The 21,623-nt window shown below is 39.2% G+C and overlaps 1 protein-coding gene across 2 annotated transcripts in view; it reads right to left on the bottom strand.

Annotated features, from left to right (window-relative positions):
• KIF26B (kinesin family member 26B) overlaps positions 1–21,623 on the bottom strand; it is a 292,881-nt gene that overhangs the window by 187,275 nt on the left and 83,983 nt on the right. For both annotated transcript variants that reach the window (XM_085576933.1, XM_021550443.3), the window contains exon 3: positions 8,075–8,608. In XM_085576933.1, coding sequence (XP_085433059.1) covers positions 8,075–8,608 — 534 coding nt within the window. The remainder of the gene's footprint in view (positions 1–8,074; positions 8,609–21,623) is intronic.

The following is a 21,623-nucleotide window of genomic DNA, read 5'->3' on the forward strand; positions in this document are numbered from 1 at the left end:
TCACATTTCATAGTTACATGAGTCTCTAGCCGTGCATTCCTTACTTCCCATAAGCACAGCATAGTATCAAAGCAATAGGTTTTGTAAGTTTATTTTTTGTATAGTAACATACTTCTTCATATTTAAAGTCTCAAATACTTTTCTAAGAAGAAGTCAAAGAACAGAATTCTATAAAAGACATAAAAATATGGTGTTTCTAAATCTAATGTTAATTCTTCTATGTCCCATTTATGTAAAGCAAGGCAAGAAGCAAATGCCTTAGTCAATGAGACAGTACATTGATTTGTGTCTTTTTTGAGTGATATCCCTTAGGAATTTAAAGGGAAGCTCCTAAAATATTGCTTTCCAATTCCTTTGTCATCCCCTCCTTCTGATCTCAGAATGTACTAAACCAAAGGCAGCTCACTCTTTTTCCCTCTCTTTGCAACAGATGCTGAAAAATTAGTAAAATACTGGAGTCTCATCCACAAGACTGAATATTTATGCAAAAGTAAAGACCAAAATATTTCTCAGATGAATGATTCAACCCAAGAGAACTTTTATAATCTTCACACACTTCAGTAAGGAATTTTAAAAAAAAAAAAAAAGGTTAAAATAATTCTGAAATGCGCAACATCTATATGGAACTCCAGAAATGTTGTAGAAACTGTTGGAAAAGCACTTTTCAGGGATCTGTTTATCACAGGCCTCCCTCCAAAACACAGCACCTCTCACTCACTTTCAGAACAGAGGGACACAGTTTATTTAACCACTGAGTATCCTCCTCCCAGGGAACCCAGTTATACCCATGCCAGCAAGATTCAGTGGCAGTTTCAGAAATTATAGATCTTACCTATATATTGGATGTACTTAAAGAAGCCTTCTCCACAGATTATACCAAATACCTTATTCTATATAGCAATTTATATCCCACTTTTTTGAACCTTAATATCATAAAGAAGGGGCATTTTTACTGTCCACATAATCCTTTTATGAATTTTCCTAAGCTTTTGGCCTCAATACTTTTTCTAATAAGTTTCAAAAAAACAGTACATTGCAAAAAAAATGTATTTCCCTTCACTTCCAAATTGGCTGTACGAGCTATGTTATCAAACTATGAAAAAAAAAGCAGGAGCTGACCATTTTTCTCTCTAGTTCTGTGGCACCTTGTTTACACCATAGGAAATAAAAGGACAATTCTGCCTCAATGTCTCAGTTTGTCTTCCCCCTTTTCTATCCCATCTCTACATCCATTTTCTCACTTTTAAAACACCTCCTCTCAGTTTCTATTTTTTTCAATTAAATTTTAAATTTTTTTTCAATTGCAAGCAATCAGCACAGCTATTATTTAAGAAATGAAACTAGTTTCACATGGACAAAATCCTTAAGCTACAAGCAGGGAAGGAACCAAGACTACAAATCCTCACTAATTGTGATCTTCTGGTTTTTGCTAATTTGCAGGATTAACTCACTCCTATAATAGTCCAGATTTCTTCCTCACATCACAATTGAGTCACGGGGTATTCATATTCACAGGATAAGCCTATTTAGCTCTTTTCAGTCCATGGGATACCCTTTACCTCTTTCCTCCCTTGGTCACCACAGTGTCATGAAGGGGAAAAGTAATGATTCTAAGGTCATTAAGCCATGCATAAAAATGCCATAAGAGATCAAATCATGCCAGAGTAGTGCAAAAAAATAAACCTCACCTACAGTTCACATAGACTCCAGTTTCCCCCCCTTGATGATATTAGAAAAGCAGTATACAACTGGGCTGTTAGCTGAAGGGGTGGACAGGAGGAATGAAATACAAATAGCCAACTCCAGTAATACATAAATTGGATGATCAAACAATCATGGCAAAATGTCAACCGATGACATACGCTGACTTTAGTGGAGTCATATCTAATTATTAGTGATTTGGTTTAAAAAGGCTTTTAAGAAGAAAGCTACTTCAGAGATAACAACTAATGCATGGGGGAAGAGGGCAACAAAGATAATCAAGCAATGATATCATTTCAGTGCCAATGACTTTGTTTGACAATCTGTTTCTTGGCCCAGTCAAACAATCTTTATAAATAAAATTCTTAAACTTTCAGTATATAGTCTGATTATGGAGTCACTTTGTTAAGAGTCCAGGTCAGAGAATTAAAAAAAAAAAAAAAATCAGTGCAAGAATTCTCAGCATCATCATTTATGATTCTCACAGTAATAGGAACAAAAAGGTTTTTACTACATTCAGGGAGCCATCATAGTCAAATGTGGATCTCAAACATATAGTGACTGAACTGCTTTTGAAACATAAGCCATCCAAAAAAGTCTGGACCAAAGCCTAACTGCACAAAGGCAAAATACCTCCAGCATTTGGTATCTCAGGGAATTGTGTGTGGTTGCATAAGAACACCTTACTAGAAAGGTCAGTATACAGATACCTCTTTTTGTTGTTGCTAAGATGCTCTGGTAAAATAAGTCTGTCTCTAGGAAGCATGGAATAATTATGGAAGACACCTGCTGGTCTGCAAATGGAGCAAGTAGTTTGATTTCTGTACCTTGCATTGTATGTTTTAGAAGCTACTTAAATTACCCTAGCACAAATGTAGCAATCATTAACATTTTATCTTCATCCTGCTGAACACTAAGAAGCAATAGAAGCAGCAGCAAATGGAAGAGAAATACATTATACAGCAAAGACTTGGAAAAAACTTGGAATCAAAATCCTGGATGGCAATACCTCCCATACAGGCATTGGCTCTCCATCTTGCACCTCTAATCATTACCAGTCTCTTTTTAAAACCCTGGGCCTGAATGAACTGATGTGTTATATGAGAGCCATGACCTTAGTAAACTCCAAACAAATCATTCATCACAGCAGTGCTCCAGAACAAGCTGGTACATTCTCAGAGAACTGTTCTTCTAAACACACATTATACATAAAGAGGTAACAGAAAGCACATATTGAAGACTTTTATCAATTGTACACAAAGACTTTTATAATTCTGAATAGGTTAGGGATCATTATGCCTGGGGCCAAGAGGCTCTCAGTAGTTTAAGATCTAATTTTCCAAACTTTTGGTCAAAAGAGTCTTTTTAAGTAAAGGAGAGAAAGAAACACCTTTTCTGTGAATATGTTCTGTTCACAGTGCCCCTACTCAAATCCTTACATGCACTGTTTTGTTGCTTACGAAAAGCAAACTTCACAGCCTCAAGGTCAGGAACAGGAGGTGCTCACCCACATCAGCCTCCACATTTTCTGTTACCCATCATTCCCTTTTATGGCCTAAATTGTTCCTGGAACTGTTGACTTTCTCCAGTTCTTGGGCTCATTCTGACCTTCCTGTCACTCAAATCTACCAAAAACACTGTGCTAAATTTCCTTTTGTTTGCCTTTTAAGATTATGTACTTCAAGACATGAAAGATTCTTGTGCAGATTCAGGAGGGTAACTAGAAGAGCAAGGAAATGCCTACTGTTTTATGCTCTGGGACTACAACCATGATGAAGTTAATAACATGCTGTTGGTTTAAAGACACACCAACATGAGAGGCAAGTAGGTAATTTAACATTTTAGTAAAAACTGGAGAGCTTTGACTCTAGAAAAATGTGCAACCAGCTTAATCTAGTCACTATTATCAACTCCTTTCCCTTTGAAAGCGAACCCTGCATCAGTCTGAACTCTAAAGGACTCAAATCTTATTCTTTAATGTGACAGCTTTTGTTTTAGCTACTTTATCAGCTTGTGATAATAAAGTAATAAAAGTGTTATGCATTAAATTTAATATTTCATTCTCTATGAAAATGACAATAAGCAATAATTTCATCAAGGAATTTGGACTTTTCTCTCCTACATTAGCACCCCAGGCCCAGAGGGTTTTTTCTCTTTAGAAGTGTTCAGTAATCATTGGTAACTAACAAAAGTGTACTTAACACTGTGGGATCCTATAATTCATACCAGCAGCTGCAGAAATAATTACAGCCCTTCTCAGGTAAACCTCAACAATTTAAAAGAGTTTTCTCTGAGCAGGGGAGGACTGAAATCCCTTTGATTGATAGGGAGATCCACAGAACTCTTTACAAGTGTCAAAACCGTCTGACCCATGAGGCACAAAAATGTTCTCTGCTGACCAGCACTGAAAGAGAACTATTTTCAGACTGAATCAAATTCTACCAAAGTTTGGCTGGTATTTTTCTACATGTATTAAACAGAAAGAGGTCAGTTTCACCCTGACCATTTCAGCATTCCTGTTTCTGTAGAAGTGCTGTAATGGGTCACACTCTTTGCTTAAGACCAATCAATTCCATTTCCCTGCTTCTGATTCCCTGTTTTGCAAAAGGACCTACCACCAAAATCTGATTCAGCCCTCTTTGAGTCAGGCCTAGGGGACATCACAGATCTTTAGAATCAGATTTTTGTTTCTGTTTTGAGGAGTGCCTTAATATGGAATCATATAAAACAGGGACAGTGGAGACTGATGTGGTCATCTGCAACATCTCCCAGTCTCCAGGTAGGATCAGTTTTGCCTAAAAAAATTTTAGAAGCTATTCCTCTGACGTTCTTAGGAGACTCCATTCACTAGTTCCAATAATGCATCCATGAAATTGCCAGAAACTTTTTAGATCTGACATGCATTGCCCGTTAAATCTGGTACACTTCCATTTTTTTCAGGTTTTAAACATATATTACTAAAACTTGTAATGTATAAATTCTGATTTGTACATTACAATTACTCCTCATTGGAAAGTGCTCTTTCTGCAAAATTAATTGAATAGTGGCATTTAAGACTTGTCCTAAACTACTGTAGCAGTTGAGCTTTACAATATCACAACACTCCCTTTTATACTCATTTATTGTTATTGTTTTTCTACTGGAACCGAAACAAAAGTAGTAATTAACTGCCCATAATAAGGTTCTAATTTTAGGCAGTCTGGTAGGGAAGAGGCTAAAAAGGAGTTAACATCCTGCAACTTACAACTGTAGGAATATTTTTGGTGCTTAAATTTGCAGTGAATCAATTCTGAGCCACAGAACATCACTTTCAAACTAATGTTTTCTCTTTTTTTTTTCATGATACTTTAAGGAAGACATCACAATCAGTTTTCAAGGTACTCAACCATTTCTTTCAAGTTATCTAGACTGTCTAAGAAAAACTGATTTACAATGGGATATGTCTACCACAGGTGCCATTAAGTCTAGAGCCATGAGACTGACTTCTCCCTGGACATCTGCTTAACAAGATTATGATGTGGAAGGGTACTGTTCTTCTCTGTGTGAAGTGCAAGCTTTTTTTTATCCCAAGAAATTATTTTCTACTCCTCTCAGCTAACACACAATGAAGTTTTTCTAATCACTATTCTTAAGGTAAGGCAAGAAAATTTAATTAATATATAAACATTCACAAGTAAGTAGGCTAAAAGCACTTTTTTTTTTAATTCACCTCCAAATCAAGAAGGGTTCTAATTAAGATGAGATAACAGATTCATTCTTCCTCACGCTGTTCCCCAGCAGAGTTTTGCAACTGTAAGTGCATAACAAAAATGTATTTGTGTGGGACAGAGATCTAAAATGTTTTGAAAATGTGTAGCAAGTAAGATTGGTTTCTGCACACAAAAGCAAAAAAAAGAAATGCTTGCGTCTTACCCATACTTGAAATTATAAACAAATTACTTTTCAAAGTTTTTTTTTCTTACTAGACTAATTCCCACTCTAACACAGATACTATGCAAACAAGCACTAAAATCCTTTTAGTGTGCTTAAAGAAAAAAGCTATAATTGTTATTTCTCAGCTGGAGAATTAAATGTGGCAACTTGAATACAGTAAGAATTTTAACATTTGAGAGTAGAATCTTAAAGGAAAAGATGAAACTTATGATCAACATATTCTAACACAGACCAGCATTGCTAGACTCATTTGGGATTTGTTTTGTTTTGTTTTGTTCATAATTTTTTGTTTATTTTGCTGTTAATTGGGGCTTTTCGTTGGGTTTTGTGTTGGGTTTGGAGTTTTTTGGCTGAGAGGTGTCTTGAGAGCAGGCAGTCTTTTCTATTTCAAGGCTATTGAAAATCAAGAGTAGAGAAGAGTCCTGAATTTAACTGGTCCCAAACTACAGAATCTGTCTAGAAAATTCTGAATATTAGATTTGTCTTAGTGAATGCTTTTAAGACAAAATTAATCATCAAGGAAATTCAAACATTACAAAAAGTAAACAAAACCTACATTTTCACAGAACACTAATCTAAAAAATTGTGAATACATTAAAATGGAATTAATTTTCCCAATACAAATAACAGCTATTCAGATTTGTTAAGGTGTATTCTTTGTTTAGTTTTTTAGTAGCTGAAGCATAGATCACATTTTTTCCTTAGATCAAAACTATGATCACATACTGACCTACCCAAAAATTATTCAGGTTCAGTAGAGCATAAATCCACAAAAGCATAAAGTCACATATTTTCCAGATAAAATAACTGAACTTAATTTCTGGTTTTACCCAGTTTGCTTTGGTGCATGACAATATCTTAATTCTTAATAATAACATCATGTTTTTTCTGGCTATAATATCAGTCATACTAATAAAAGTTAAAGATTAATTTAGGGATCTATCTTGTAGTATGTTTATCATTTAGTAAAAAGACCAACTTCCAAAGTTATTTATGTGTCTAAGGAAGCCAGCTGGGACATTTGTGAGAACATGTGAAGAACAGGCTTATGTCACAATCTGCAAGTGCTTGGGTACTCTGAGAATCCCATCAGCTGCAGTTTAGTGTGTCAGAAAGCCCATCTCCTGTTGCACAAAAAATCTTCTTCTGTGCCTTCTGGTGTGGATGGGTTCTACAGGTACTTACAGGTGTGGTGTACTAGAAAGCAACAGACCAAAGAGGAGGAAAAGAACATGCTGAAAAATATATGAAAATCTCCCAGAACTGCTAGGATCTGAAGATTACTGGACCCATCAAACCCACTGGCATCAAGAATGTAGTCAACTTAAAACATGTCTAAGAAGTCAGTGGCTGCTATATGTATCCAAATAATCACACACACAGAGGATGGAATAAAAGATCATCCAGATCCTCCCTGAACACCAGCTCAGAAATCACTGGTGCACTAGTGTCACTTTCCTCTTGGGAGTAACCAAGTGTGGCTGGCTCCCAGCTGTTGCTCTGACTATTTTGAGTGAAAGTGAGTGAGGACTGTGTGAGCAAATGTCGGAATCTGAGGTATTGATGATTCCGAGATTGTAGAAAGTCTCTGTGCCCTGCTGCCAAAGAAGAAGCCATAATTCATCTGTGCTGGTTTCAAGGTTGTTTATTCTTGCTTATCTCTAACATGTTCTGCTGCCCTGCCGCAGGTCTGTCCTGCAGGGCAGCGTGTGGGGCTCTGCCCTTCAGTAGCATGTTACAAACATTAAATACCAGAAACTACCTGTGCTATATTTACAATAATGTGCCCATATCTGTCACCTACGTTGAACAGTATGTCCCCAGCCTAAACCAATAGAAAAATTCCAACACTACAGTGAAACATGGAGGGCATGAAGAAGAAGAAAAAGGACAAGGCACACCCAATTTCCTCCATCTTGTCCCCTTTGGACCCCTTATCTAGAATCCTAAAATTTTACTTTTGCACCCATGCCACACTTAATTATTACTTATATCAAACACTCAGAGCTTGTAATTCATCCTGTAAGATTGAAAACTCTTTTCCATGGACAGAGATCAGAGACAGTGTCTCTGGGGGCTGTGTACAGGGGTGTTCCTGACCCCCTGCCAGGGTCCCAGGCCTTCCAGGGCAGTCAGAGGGAAGCCCTGGATTCCCACAAGCAAATAATTGAAAATACTGTATGATTAGTTCTCTGCCATTAAAAAAACCAGCTCAGTTCTGCTAGTAACAGTAACAGCTGAATTCATAGAAGGTATTCTCATTAATACCACTTTTGATCTGTGTCTCCCCCAACTCAATCCCCTATCAGTCATTTACAGCACTACTTGTCCTAGTGCTCACTTAGACAGCTCAACTTCTACCTCACAGGAGCAAACAGTGCTAGCATGCCCCTGCCAGCTTCAGTGGGAAGGAAACGTTCTGTTACTTGAAAATACTTACTTGGTAGGGGTAGAGAGTGACTCCATTCGTTCTTGACAAAGACCAGGTGCCTTCAAGGTACTGGTGGGCCTGGATAGCCACAGAGCTGAGAACATTACCATTGCTGGGGCTGGTGGCCATTTGAAAGCTGACCTTGGCTTGGTGTCCAGGAGAGCCATTTTTTTTCTCCACCCCATTTCCAATTCCTAGACTGTTGGGTTTTCCACTGTGTTTGTTGGCAGCAAAGCCTGTATAATTAGATGGAGCATAAGGAGCAGGCAGGTATGCCCAGTCCCTGTGCTGCAGGCTGCCCATGTTCCGGGGACTCACCAACGTGGGGACATTGGAAAGAGGTGGGGGAGAGACTGGTGAGGCATCATAATGTTCTGAGTTAGCAGCTTGCTCCAAGGTCAGCACCATCTGAATGGCTTCTTGCTTCAGCTGGTTCAGGTGTGTGGCACAAACATCACATCTGTTGTCCTTCTCATTCCACGCCTTACGAATGGTATTGGGAACTTGGAGCTTCTCATGAATCACTGAAGAGAAACCTGGGTCCTAAAAATCAAACAGAAAAGGGTAAGGTGGGGATAGGAGAGAAATGTTTAACCACAGTCACCACAGTGAAATATTATAACTACATTTCAAAAGCAAATTTATGAGATAAGCTTAGAATGCAAACAAAAGCCATTAGATAGAGTCAACATATGCCAGCAGCAGAGCTGAACAAAACCGAGAAACTAGACTGTGTTGGAAAGGAAAAATTATTTTAGTGATAAGTGGCAAATATTATAAATCCACTGCAAGCTTCAATGCATTGCAGAGAAAAGGAATTAACCTGCTTCACACCACTGCACCTAATTTCTGGCTTGAATGAAATCTGCTCTTAGTTGCATAGGTGAGATTAAGAGCAGCTCCACTATAGCCAGTGGACTTGTTGCAAGGTTCACAAATCCATCTACTCATCAACCTCAGCTTTTGGTATTCAGAAAACCCAGGAAATACTCTGCAACAAAAATTTAACACTTCAAAGACAGCAGAGGAAAAAAAAAAAAAGTATCAAAAAGTATCACCGCTCTCTGAAAAATCCTTTTCAGAATTCAAAACAGATGGATAGCTGATCAAGTCATTTACCAAGAATACACTTTCCAGCAAAAAAAAAAAAAAAAAAAAAAGTAAACAAACAACCTTTTTGTTAATGAAAATTCTAGCACTATTTTGGTTATCTGATGATAACATAAAAGTAAAAATTTTATTTATTTTTTTTTAAAAATACAACATGTATAGAATTAGTAATCTGTAAAGAATCGTTTTCTTGTCTGAAAGCCTAGTTCTGATGCAAAACCACATAATCAGCTCTAAAGCCTCTTGTCTCATAGCCTTACCTCATGGGTAGATATTTGAACATCAGTGGTGCTGCCAACAGGGCAACATGAGCCCTGATCTGACGCCATCACTGAAATGCAAATTGTGAAGCCAAACAGCAATCTTAAAGCAGGCTTGTCACCAAACTGGCCTGGTTCTTATAGTACCACACAGTTTTAGAGACAGCAACGATGTGTGCACTGCACAGAGCAAAAAGTGGCAGTTATTTGATAGAAATATTTCTTGGAATTTTCACACCACATTCTTGTGGTTTTACAGATCAGGCAGGACAGACTTCACCTGCCCCTCCCTAAGTTTTAGAGACTTACTGGTGGATTTTTTTACGAGTAGTCCAAAAGTTTTAAAATCAAGAGTATTAGAATCTTTTTATCTTTGTGACTTTAACAGCTTTAGCAGCAAAATCAGAAAGTGCATGTCTGTGTGAAGGGAAAAAAACCACAGTCAGTACTCTTATCAAATAATTAAGTAATTTGATGAACCCCATGCATTGAGATAAACAAATTTCATGTCTTGATAGTTTGGCTGTGCTGAGAAAGTAGATAGGGGGTATAATATAGGGAGGAAGAGAATTCATTGGTAGAGGGTCATATTCATTATGATCTGTCTTTATTATAGACTGAAGCATTTTACATTCACTGTTTAACTACCATGAACAGCTCCTCAGCATGCAGTGATTAATTGATTCATAAATCACAGGGTCTCCTTATGCACAACAGCAAAAGAGCAGTTCCAGCCACAGAAGCCCAGGAGAGTCATATAAGATGATGGGAAACAACAGAAGGCTGAGGTCTGATCAAGCTGGTCATTTCTATTCCATGCACAAAGGGGGTCAGAGCATCAAAGTGTGTCAGGAAGGCAGGAACTGGATTCTACACTAACCCTTCCCCATTAACCTTCAGGAAAGGGACCAGTGGAAATCAGGAGGAAAAAACAGGATGCAAAGTATGTCAAATCACATTTTCCATCCCAGATCATAACTAGGTCAACAGATCACATCAGATATAGGCATCCACTCCATGATGCCAGGTGTGCTTGGAAGTGGTTCTCTATTTTCCCCATAATAAGCTAGACAAAGCTGCCTATATAGCTGAAGTGAGGTATGAGTCTTCTTTTCAGGCTGCTCCACATCAGTGCAGGAAAAATCCTTGCCAGCTCTTCCTTCAGTTAATAAGTGCCACAGAGGTGGTTGCTGTTCTTTGAAAGTCAACTTCCCCAAAGCAACAGGTAATTATATACAATATTCAGATCCAGCAGCAGTTGGAACATGGAAATTTCTGGATACTATGATAAATATTCCAAGGAAATAAAGCCTTCTCTAACGTAAGCAAATGTAATCATGATATAAATATTCAAGTAGCACACCAACTTTAAAGAGTGCTGGACAGCAGTGAATTCAGCTTCATCTCAATGTTAAAACAAACATCAGATCATTCTATGATACAACAATAAACAGAGAGAGAGGGAGGAAGGGAGGGAGAGAAGAAGGTAGGCTGTTCCTCCTCAGGAGCAGAAAGAAGAAACAGGCACAACTTGAACTGATTACTCCCAAGATTGGCTCTACTAATCTATCATAATCTACTAGATGGATAGCTCAATACTGGATCCAAATCTAGGATATAAAACAGAAAAGTCTTCAGGACAGCAAATAAATTTGGATAAACTCAGCTTCCAGAAGGACATGAGTCACAGTTCTGTTCTCAAATCAAAACTGAGAGAGCCTAGAGAGTTTACTTCCTTATTTTGTGCTAAGCAGCTTTACTACAATTTCACAGAAGTGGCTGACAGTCTTACAACACCTTTAGCAGGGAAGAGGCCAAAGCTGAACAATCCCTTTACCCTTGCTCAAAGAGCAGACATACTACACTGGCTGTTTCAGTATTTCATCTGCAAGCAATCCTCTGCACACATTCCCCCAGGAATGCTTATTAGTTCAATAGCCAATATCTTGTCCCATACAGAAGTGACGGGCAAGCCTTTCTGGATAAGCACTGTGAGCCAGCTGCACAGAGCAGCAGGAGCTGAAAAGGGTTATAGTCTCTAACAAAACATGTGAGGTCTAAGAAATTCCACACTCCCTGGCACAGGAGCAGATTTGCTCATGAAATCTGAGGTTGACACTGAAAATGCCATTTATATTTTGGCATTCATTTCCAGTCCTGACAAAGCAATGACACTGAAAACTGAAACAGAACTTTAAAAACCACAAGAGAGTTTGCTTTGAGTTCAGGGCAAAGGTTCATGATGGTATCTCTTCTTGCTGCAATGGTTCACCCAACTTTAGTATAAACAGCATTACTGTAAACTTCTATTCCTATAACAAACAAATGAAGGCATGTAAGAGGTCTGAAAACTTCAGGAGATCAGCCACAATACAGACCATTGCATAAATGCACGAGGCAAGCAGCAAACTAAACAGAGTAAACACTGAGCTATTCTGCAAGAAGGCTTTTCATATTACCTTTGGGTTCTCAAGGTCAAGTAAACACCAAGACAGTAACTAATTTCTCATCTTTGTTCCTAAACTAATAACCCATATGGGAAAGAAAGAAGATGGGAGGAAATTCTGTGTCAGAGACCTATCATAGATGAGTTGATGAATTCTTGTTTTACCCAGTGAAAACATATACAGAAAACAGGCGCTACTTAAACACTGAAGTACACAGACAGCTCTGCCAGGGTAAATGCAGTCCTGACTTCATGAGGGAGAAGGAATTGCATGATTACTGTATGACAAGGTAATGGAGAAGCATCCTCTACCTCTTTCATACCCCTTCATAAATCTGCACCTTGCTGCATAGTGTTCACAGTGTTCTAACTCCATCACTAGGAAAGAAGATAACAAAGAGAATAAATCTTTTCCTTCCTGCCACCCAGCTTAGAGCCCATCTTCCTCAAAAGAGAAAGCAAACAACCACTTCCAGCACGAAGCACCCTCTGTTTCACACATACATTTACACAAAGCTCACAAGGGGACACAATGAAAGTAGGATGTGCTCAGCTGGTGGACACAGAGACAGACAAGAAATAGGATGAACAATCTGTACTTTTACATGTTACATGGAACCTAGTTGATCATAGATTCATATACAAATGCCTCATACACATTCTACTCTTTTGCAAGCCTACAGCAGGCAGATACTAATATAGTTCATACTCACTAATGTTTCATACATAACTGTATTTTATTTGGTCAATGACAGCCTATGCAAGTTACACATGACAAAGCAGTCCATACTAACTAAATCACAGAGGCCAGCTTCTGCTTGAAGATGCTCACAGAAAGCTCATGGAGTTCTTTTGTTTCTGAATGGGTCCATGCAGAAATGACTGCTGGTATTTAATTCATCACATAAGGTAAGCGGAGAGATAGGGGAAAGCAATGATCAAAGTTCTTCCCAGGAAGGAGTGCATTTTCCAGATATTCCCACTCCATAGGCAGGGTGTAGAAGAACTAATTAAGAAACTTCAGTAGGAAGGAAGTTTTACCCTGATAAAAATCCTCAAATTATTCCATGACTGCACAAGTATCTCTGCTCTAAACACAATACTGTTAGTCAGCAGTTAGTCTCTATTTAGGAAAAAAAGGAGGAGGGGGAAAAAAGAAAATAGGAAAAATGAGAAAATATCATCAATTCTCTTTTCTCTCTTGAGGGTGTACTTTCCTGCCCAATAAAGAGATTATACTTGTAATTTACTTTTCCAAGGCACTCACGCTATTTTATAAGTGACTCTGCATCCTAACTTAAACATGTCCTATCATCTTCTAGGCTACATTTGAGAGATTTTCTGTTTGCAGCATTCCAGATCCCCAATAGTTGAAAAAACAGCTCCTCATCATTACAATGCACCACTTCTGTTAAAGCAAAAGTAAGTCCAAATATACTGAAGCCAATGGGAGGTTTTTGTCAAATAAATATGACAGGATATACACTGTGACTTTAAATTAGTGGCACTGCACCAAACTGAGCTGGGAGCTCTTGGATAAAAATAAGTTCACATCATTCAGTAAAGACTGAATCATCTGAATTATTTAAGTTGATGGGACCTGCTCTAGCATGAGCAGTCTTCTGGTAAGTAAAAGCCAAGGCTGCACATGGGCAAGACCAAGGGGGCAGTAAGGTGGCCTCCTCCCTTTTTCTATTGCTCTCTATGCAGCAACTGACACATTCTCTGGGCAAGACCAAACTCCTTACCCTCCCTGCCACAGAAGTCACCCCTCACACCCAACAAAGCATTTTCAAATAAGCCATCCGTTACCACTCCCAGCTGAGTGAATGAAACCATCTCCTCTGCTAGAAGAGAACATATTTCACACTCTTCCTTCTGAAACGCTCGTCTTTCCCTAGTGGCAACATTCCCCACTGTTACTCCATGCTGGGGACAGTAGTGAGAATAGTCATAAGGAAAGCCTAGCAGAATATGAAAAAGCTTTTTTACATTAGCCTGTTTCCAGAAAGCCCTTGTAAAAGCACTCTCTTACCAGAAGCAGGAAAAATCTCAGCAGTATTATTATGCCTCACCTCTTTAACTATTGCCATTCTTGTCTGTCAAACTTGAACATTCTGCTGCTGACTTGAGCATTTCATTTCAAAAAGGCAATGAGAGTACACCCTGTCCTACAGTCAGTATCTCTAAAACACATCTGGAAGACCAGTTCTTTTCAGAAAGAGAGGGAATTCAAAAATGAAGTCTTAATCCTGTCTGATATAACCCTCACAACATCTGTATTTCAAGGTGTTTTTCTTGAGCTGGTACATACAACTGACATTTGGACTTCTATAATTTAACACTTGTCAGTATTAACCAGCCACTCTGCAGCCAGAAAAATGTGTTCCTTTGGTTTAGGGTGTTTTCTTATCTGAAAGAGACAGAAAGTCTGAGCAAGGCTCACCTTACAAACTCAAAGCAGCAGGAAGCAGAAGACAGAAAATCCTGAGAAAACAGGAGAATTAAAAATGGGACAGAAAAATGAGGAGAAATAAAAACACCCAGAAGTGTTTTCTAATTGCTCCATGGACTGGCTCATGGCTCTGCTGATGGATCAGCACTGATGGACTTACAGCTGTACACATCTGGCACACAGGTGTTAGCATTCGATAGGTAGGCAGCAGCCAGATTTTTAATTGGGTTGGAAAGAAAATATGAACTAGCAGCAGGAATATCTAAATTCACATTCAGTGGTGCAAATCCAAGTCTTAACCAAAGAGCTCTGCTATGCAGTTGAGTAGAGTTCTGCTAAATCTCTGTCCACACCATAACAGGGTCTCCTAGAGGGAAGATTCTTCTACAGCAATGTGGCAGACAAACTCAGCTGTTGCTGAAAGGGAAGCATTTATCAGCACCCTTTTGACAGAACAAAGAATAAAAACAAACTCAGAATTGCAGAAACTTCAACCCTTATGCTAGAAAAAGCAGCAGCTCTATTCTCTCTTCTTTGCATTCTACTTTCCTGACTAGATATGGAAAGATTGCATTTGCTTTCTTAGCCACCAGAGCACACTATGAGCTTGTGTTCAACTGATTGTTCACCTTGATCCCCTGGTACTTTTGTGCATCATTGCTATAAGCAATTTAGTGTCATGCATGGAAGCCCAGATGTACTTCAGATGCATTCATTTTTGCTCAGGTCACGTCTCAGAAGTCAGTGGCTATTGCTGCTTCTTCACACAACTGAGGTCCAGCCACAAATTTGATGTAGCTATTGTCAGGATTAGATGTCTTTCATGAGCTTACAAATTGCTAGCCTTATCAACCAAAAGTTACTCTCACTCCTCACCATAGTGGCAGATATACCTTTTTGCCATAAAATCTCTCTGATGCCATTCACAAAGACATTGTTCTGTGCAGTTGATATCCTTTTACCCACCCTTTCAAGCTCATCTGGGATAAGCATAAAGCATGAATGACCTATGATTGCATGGGCCAGACATGCTAAAATACTGGAATAACATTCGTTTTTCTTTCATCCTTTCAAAACTCCTCATTATTAGAAGCCTTGATGAACATCTAATCAACAGATCACTTGAACCACTTTGAGTAACCAGGCTACAGTAGCAATTCTTGTTCTGACACGCACCCAAATTTTCAAAGTTTAGCTTGCTTTTCCTGAGAGGAAAGCATTAGAGTTCTTTAACAAAAGGCCAGCCTGAGCCACTATTGATATAGTAACCAGTGACTTTGCCAAAAGCTGTCATACCTGAAGAAGGGTAACTCAATATCACAAATGAGAAGGCCAGGACAATGTTTGTACACCTATATGCTTACTGTTCCCCTGATTTAAAGGAGGTTTGCAGCAAGCTAAAACCACTTGTAACTGCTTTTCAAACATGAGAATATGTTATTTTAAGCAAACAATTATTAGAAAGATTATTGTGGAGTTCATTCAATGATTTAGCAATCTCAAAAGAACTATTCAATATGTACAATTTTGTGAACAAATCTATTTTGCTTCAGCACATCTACCATTGATAGGCATCAGAGAACAAAAAACTTTTGCTCCTCTTCAGCTAACTTTTGTATTCTACTTTTTTAAACCATTTATACAACTCACTCTTATGCTTTTCTCTCCTCCCTGAGGAGCATTATTATCTCTAAATTGCATGTGAGATCACTGTTTTGGAAGGGAAACAATAACCAAAAAAATGGAAAAAAGTCAATAGATTGATACGGTTGTGGGTGGCTTATTCAATGGGTAAATAATTTTGCCTTTGCGAAAATTCCTTTTCATTTTGGGTTATTGTGTTCTTTTGTCTAACTCACTTCACTTTTGGAAAGAATTTTATAATTTTGTCCACTTTACACTAAGGTTCCAATGAGGTGAAGCAAAGCTACCTTTCATTCATCTTGAATATGCTCTTCTCAAGCAACATTCATTCAGGCTCTCTTTTCCAGCTTCTCTTCTGCTGCTATCAGATTTCTGCCCATCTCAGCTTGACTGAAGAGGGAATGTGAAGGATATAGATTGATTAGAATTAGAGCACTGCAAGCCTTAGTACAGAACTAATCATGGACAGTTAAAACCTGAAGAGTTGCAGTTTAACAGGACCTTTGAAATTCACTCTTTTAAACTGATCTTCTTTCATGTCCTTGAACATGAAAACACTAAGCAACCCAAGAAATCTTAATCTTAGCAAGTAGAAGTAAATTTCTGCCCACTTTATTCAAATCAGATGAAGCTTATCTGCATGCCACCTAGGAAACAAGAAAATAAATATTGTTCTGGACCACTGGGAAAGGAGATCACAAAGACAACTTCACAGCAATGATGAAGCCTCTCGCATGCACATCCATAGCAAGAAGCACATGAAAAACTGAAATGTATTTGCCTCTTCTGTATGTTTCAACTTTGCATTAGTTAGATAACATTGCTAAGAATATGTAATTTGGAGTCTCCTCCCTGCACTGGCTCTCAAATCCTTATACATGCAGAGCATTCCAAGCTGCACACAAGCCTGCTCCTACCCCTCAGTGGCAGTCACATCTCACACTAATATTATTGACTGGGAACTTCCATCAGCTTTTTTTCTTAACTAAACATGCAACTCAATATTCAAAGAGCTGTTACACGCCTTCTTTAGAAGGTAGTTCCTTCATGGGAAAGCACCCAGGATCAAGTAAGTAGGCCTTGAGAAAGCTGGAGGGTTAGTTAAGAGATCTTGAGACACTGAGAGCTGTCCTAAAATGACTGTACAATCCTTTAGACTATAGAAGAAAAAGACAAAATACCTACTTCAAGCTGATGGTGAGACTGGAAGGGGATGAGGGAGGGAGAGAGAAGAAATTGAGGCAATGACCTTTGGAAGAATTTTTTTTTCTCCTAATTTCTGACAAAAGAAATTTGAAAGTCTATTGATGGGGCAAACAATTGCTGACCTAGAAGGAAGATCACAACTTTCCTATCAATGAGTTCTATACTACCCTGCTTTCCCAAAGGACTTTATGCTATTTTGCTATGTATTTTGGATGGGGAGAAATTGCATCCTGTAAGCAACACTGATGTTTGACACCACCTGTCTGAAACATCATCCTTGATAAATACCAGACCTGCAGTGGGCTGCTGCTTTAAATAGTGGCCACATACCAGCTATTGACAGATACTTGCTCCATAGGCAGCCAAAGTCCACTGCTGTCTAGCCATACAGGCTCTCACAATCTCACTGCCATCTGGGAAATCTTTCCCCTTAAGCAACATTTGGCCTGGTATCATTGTCACCTCCTTCTCAACCCAAACCATTCACCCACGGAAGGGCTGTTCTGCTTCCTTCTGTATCAGGACTCTGCAAACTCTCATCCTGTCCAAGATGAAACTACCTTTCAGTGACTCAGCCTCTTGGAATTCTCCTTTTTACCTGAGAGAGGGAAAAGAACCACCATCCTGTTTCTTTTCTGCCAGCAATACAATGGCCATGCTCCCTTCCTGGTTTGCACAGCTTCTTGGAGTCCAGCCTGGGGCTCACCAGGCTTATCAGGTGTGCAGCTCCCAAACTCTGCAGGTACTCCCCCCAAACCTTCTCCTTCCCCTCTGATGTGACACCACCCCACTTTGCACACAAACCCCAGCTCAGGTTAATTGACACTATACTTACCACTTTGGGTGTACATATTATTTGCTCTTTTCTATTAGCACTTGGGTTTGTTTTTATTAATATTGTGAACTGAGAAAAGAAAAATCCCAGTGTGCAACGCAGGGAAATTTAGTTCTAACAGTTTTACACTATCTCAGTGTGAGTTATCTTTGCTTGTGAAAGCTCCTCAGCTTTGATGTAATACCAGACAGTAACCAGATATAGTTTTGTATTTATAGCTGTTCCATTAGCACAGCCTGTTAATGACATAGTTATCAAATTGTCTAATTATGGTTTTGCTTAATTTATTTTGTGTACATGAAATCACTTATAATTACTCTCCATGATCCCTGGAACACCTAAAAATGAGATGTCACATCAAAAACTTCTCTTTTGAAGTGAAATTTGTATATGCATGTATACTTCTTTTATCATTTCTGATCTCATCATATTCTACAGATTTCTCATATGCAACAGTTTAGATATATTGATACCATTTTTATGCTTGTAAAAAATATTACAGACATATAAAAACAAACAAAAAATGCACCAGAAAAGTTAAAATCTACCTTTGAGGGTGTTGCGTGCCCTTAACTCTCAGACAGCCAAATCTAAAAGCATTAGAACAACTATGAAAGAACATTTATTCCATCTAGGATACAGGGTAAGAGGACACCTCAGTTTTTCAGCTGGGAATAATTTCATGAGCAAAGTTGGTTTCAGATTTCCATTCCAGTTGCAAGATCAGCTTATATTTTATTAGCACGTTATAAACATTTGTGATATGCAAAGGGGAAGAAAGAGAAAAAAGCAAAATCCTAAAGAAACTCATGAAAGTAACAGGACTCTGAAGTGCTCTCAGGGCAAACTGAGTAACTGTCAGGACTTCCTCACAAACAGCATGAGGACAAACTGCCGTGCACAGGACACCTTGTCTCCAAGCAAAGCTCTTTTCTCCAGCCTTGGGGTAGTTGCACTGTTTAGACATGCCAACACACATGGCAGAAAGTGTGTTATGACACACAACCTGTTTTGCTTAAGTTTGCTGCAAACATACCTGCTAAATTTCATTACACTATGTCAGTGTGTGACTTTCTACCCAAACTATAAACTCGTGTGTATACTTCAGCATATGCTTCAGCTCCAATTCAGCAGACTCTGCCTGCATCTGCCGAGGCAGGAATTGCACAGGTTTTGGTATTTTGTGCCAAGAGTAAGTGACAGAGTCTGGCTTTGAGGGGCTGGTGAGTGCAGGAAGATGTGTGGGGAAGACAAGAAGCTGTGGTCAGGATGGAAGCTGTTGGGCTGCTGAGTGTGGCTTTACATGACAAGAAGAGAGCTCCAACTCCACTCACCATGGCTTTTGCAGAACCTGCATTTGGCTGCTTCTGTGCCAAGTGATCCAGAAGGCACCTACTACACCAGCACTAGCTCAAGCTGACAGAGCTGCAAGATATAGGGGTTGCCCTGAGGGCAGGTGCCAGCTTGGGTCCAGAGACTGATGAGACCATCTTGGCTGCTAGATATCTGGTGATGTGGGTATAGAAGAAACCTTCATGAATCTGAAGGCAACTGAAGTTGTTATAGGGTACAATATGATCCTGTGGGCCACAAACAGCCCCCTGAGACCCCTGCTGCTTCTGAACACTCACAGCAAGCAACATTTACCACCGTGCTTCTCCAGGCTGGCAAATGCTCTATTTCAATATATATCTTTACAGACAGATTAGGGGAGCTTTGGAGTACAGCTAATATCCCTGCTGTTGCTGTCACCTATTAAAAAAAGAATAAACACAAACTCAAAAGTAGGCATTGTTTCAGTGCAGAGCTATTGGATTTGTTCAAAATTACTCACACTGTGAAACCCCAGGCTGCCACAGCCTGTATTCCATCCTCTGCACCCTCACAAAGTGCCAAACAATTCAAATGATGAAGAATGCAACGGGGCTCAGCTGGAAAGAGTCCTCACCAAGGTCTCAATGAAAGCATTGCCAAGCACTCCCCTCCTCACATCCATTCACAGTGAACAGAAGCCTCAAGCCCTTGCTGAGGGACCACAGGGGACAGGCACATAATGAGCCCTCACTGCCAAACAGCTCAGTGCTGCTGGCCCCCCATGACACCGACCTACAAGTGCGGGCTAAAAACATGTCCAGCCCATTCCCTCCACAGCTCAAGTTCTGTCCTGATTAAGCTGACCGCTGACAAGCCCAAGAGGGGATCAGCCTCTTGACTTGTGTGGTCTGATGAAGGCTAAGATTACAAATCTTTTTCCAAACAGTCCCCAAGTGGTATAGACTGGTAACATTACCCAGTCTTAAACAAAAATACAATGTACCTCAAGTTACAGTTTTAGATGAAAAGCTCTCTTCAGATGAAAACCAGTGAGGAGCAGTATGAATTTCCAACTTTTGTAAAGATTGAAAGACACTGATCATGACTTCAGAATAATACAGGACTTCTTGTGCACCAGTGCATTATCAATAGGGAAATGGGAATCACATCTGAATGAACAAAGCTAATAGTTCTAAAAACAATCACTGCCACTATGATGCTGCTCTTCCCTCTCCCCAAGGGGACTTCCCACAATTAATCTACAGTTACCCTCTAAATCAAGCTCCAGGTTTCCCCACTACTGATTCAGGTCTTACATTCAGAAATCAAACCCAATAAAGAAAATCTAGACATACCTTCTTAAATAAAAATAATTTACAATCAGCACAGTAACCCAATGGCCTCTTAAAGTACCTTCTATGAATTTCAGCAACCACCAATTAAGTAAACACATTTTAAATTCTACATACATGCATAATTCATGCAACCTGGGGAAAAAGAAAACCTGATTTTTGTTATTTATTGACAAACCATCTGGATTTAGATTTTTTAAAAAACAAACTAAACAAACAAAGACAATAGTGTCAACATCATCTGAGAAAGATGCTTCAAGGAAACAGTGCAAGGAAGGGGGAAAGGGGAATTGTTATTTTAACTGGCTAAAATTTATTTTTGTCTGAATAGCTGAAAGCTACAGAAAGAAAACATTTGTGAGAAAACTCTCCTACCACTGCATTACCTTATTTTTGTTTCCAGAGCTTGGTTCCCATTTTATGACTAGTGTCTACTTATCTCTCATATACAACTACTCCTTCTGATCCAGGCAGAACCAATCAGTTCCCATCAGAGATTACCCTTCTCTGAAGGAAATGAGGCACAAGCTAAGGAGCATAATGTCCTGGAGTTAGCATCAAATCTCACTATTTCTATTTCTAGTGCTGGAGCAGAAGAGCTGCACTGAGAGGGAGATAAGATTGAGAGAGGTCTGAAGGAGCCTGAGTAGGTCAGCAGTGATTAAAGTTGCCACTGTGGTTTTTAAGCCAGATTCCCAAAGCATGGCCAGTGAAGCATTTTGCAGCCAGCTCCCACTGCAGTATCTGCATCTCAGAGCTTGGTGCCTACAGCCCTTAGATAAACTATGATGAACAACAGGGACTCTTGATCAGTGACACCTGGCAGGGAAGCAAACAACCTTGCAAAGAAAAGCTGCCAAGCATGAGGTTGTTTTTTACAGTTCTAAGCTCCAGAGGTGTTCTGCCAAGATCATTAGATCCTCCCAGACTGCTAAA

This window comes from Lonchura striata, chromosome 3, assembly GCF_050655825.1.
Source record: "Lonchura striata isolate lonStrDom1 chromosome 3, ASM5065582v1, whole genome shotgun sequence".
Taxonomy (NCBI): domain Eukaryota; kingdom Metazoa; phylum Chordata; class Aves; order Passeriformes; family Estrildidae; genus Lonchura; species Lonchura striata.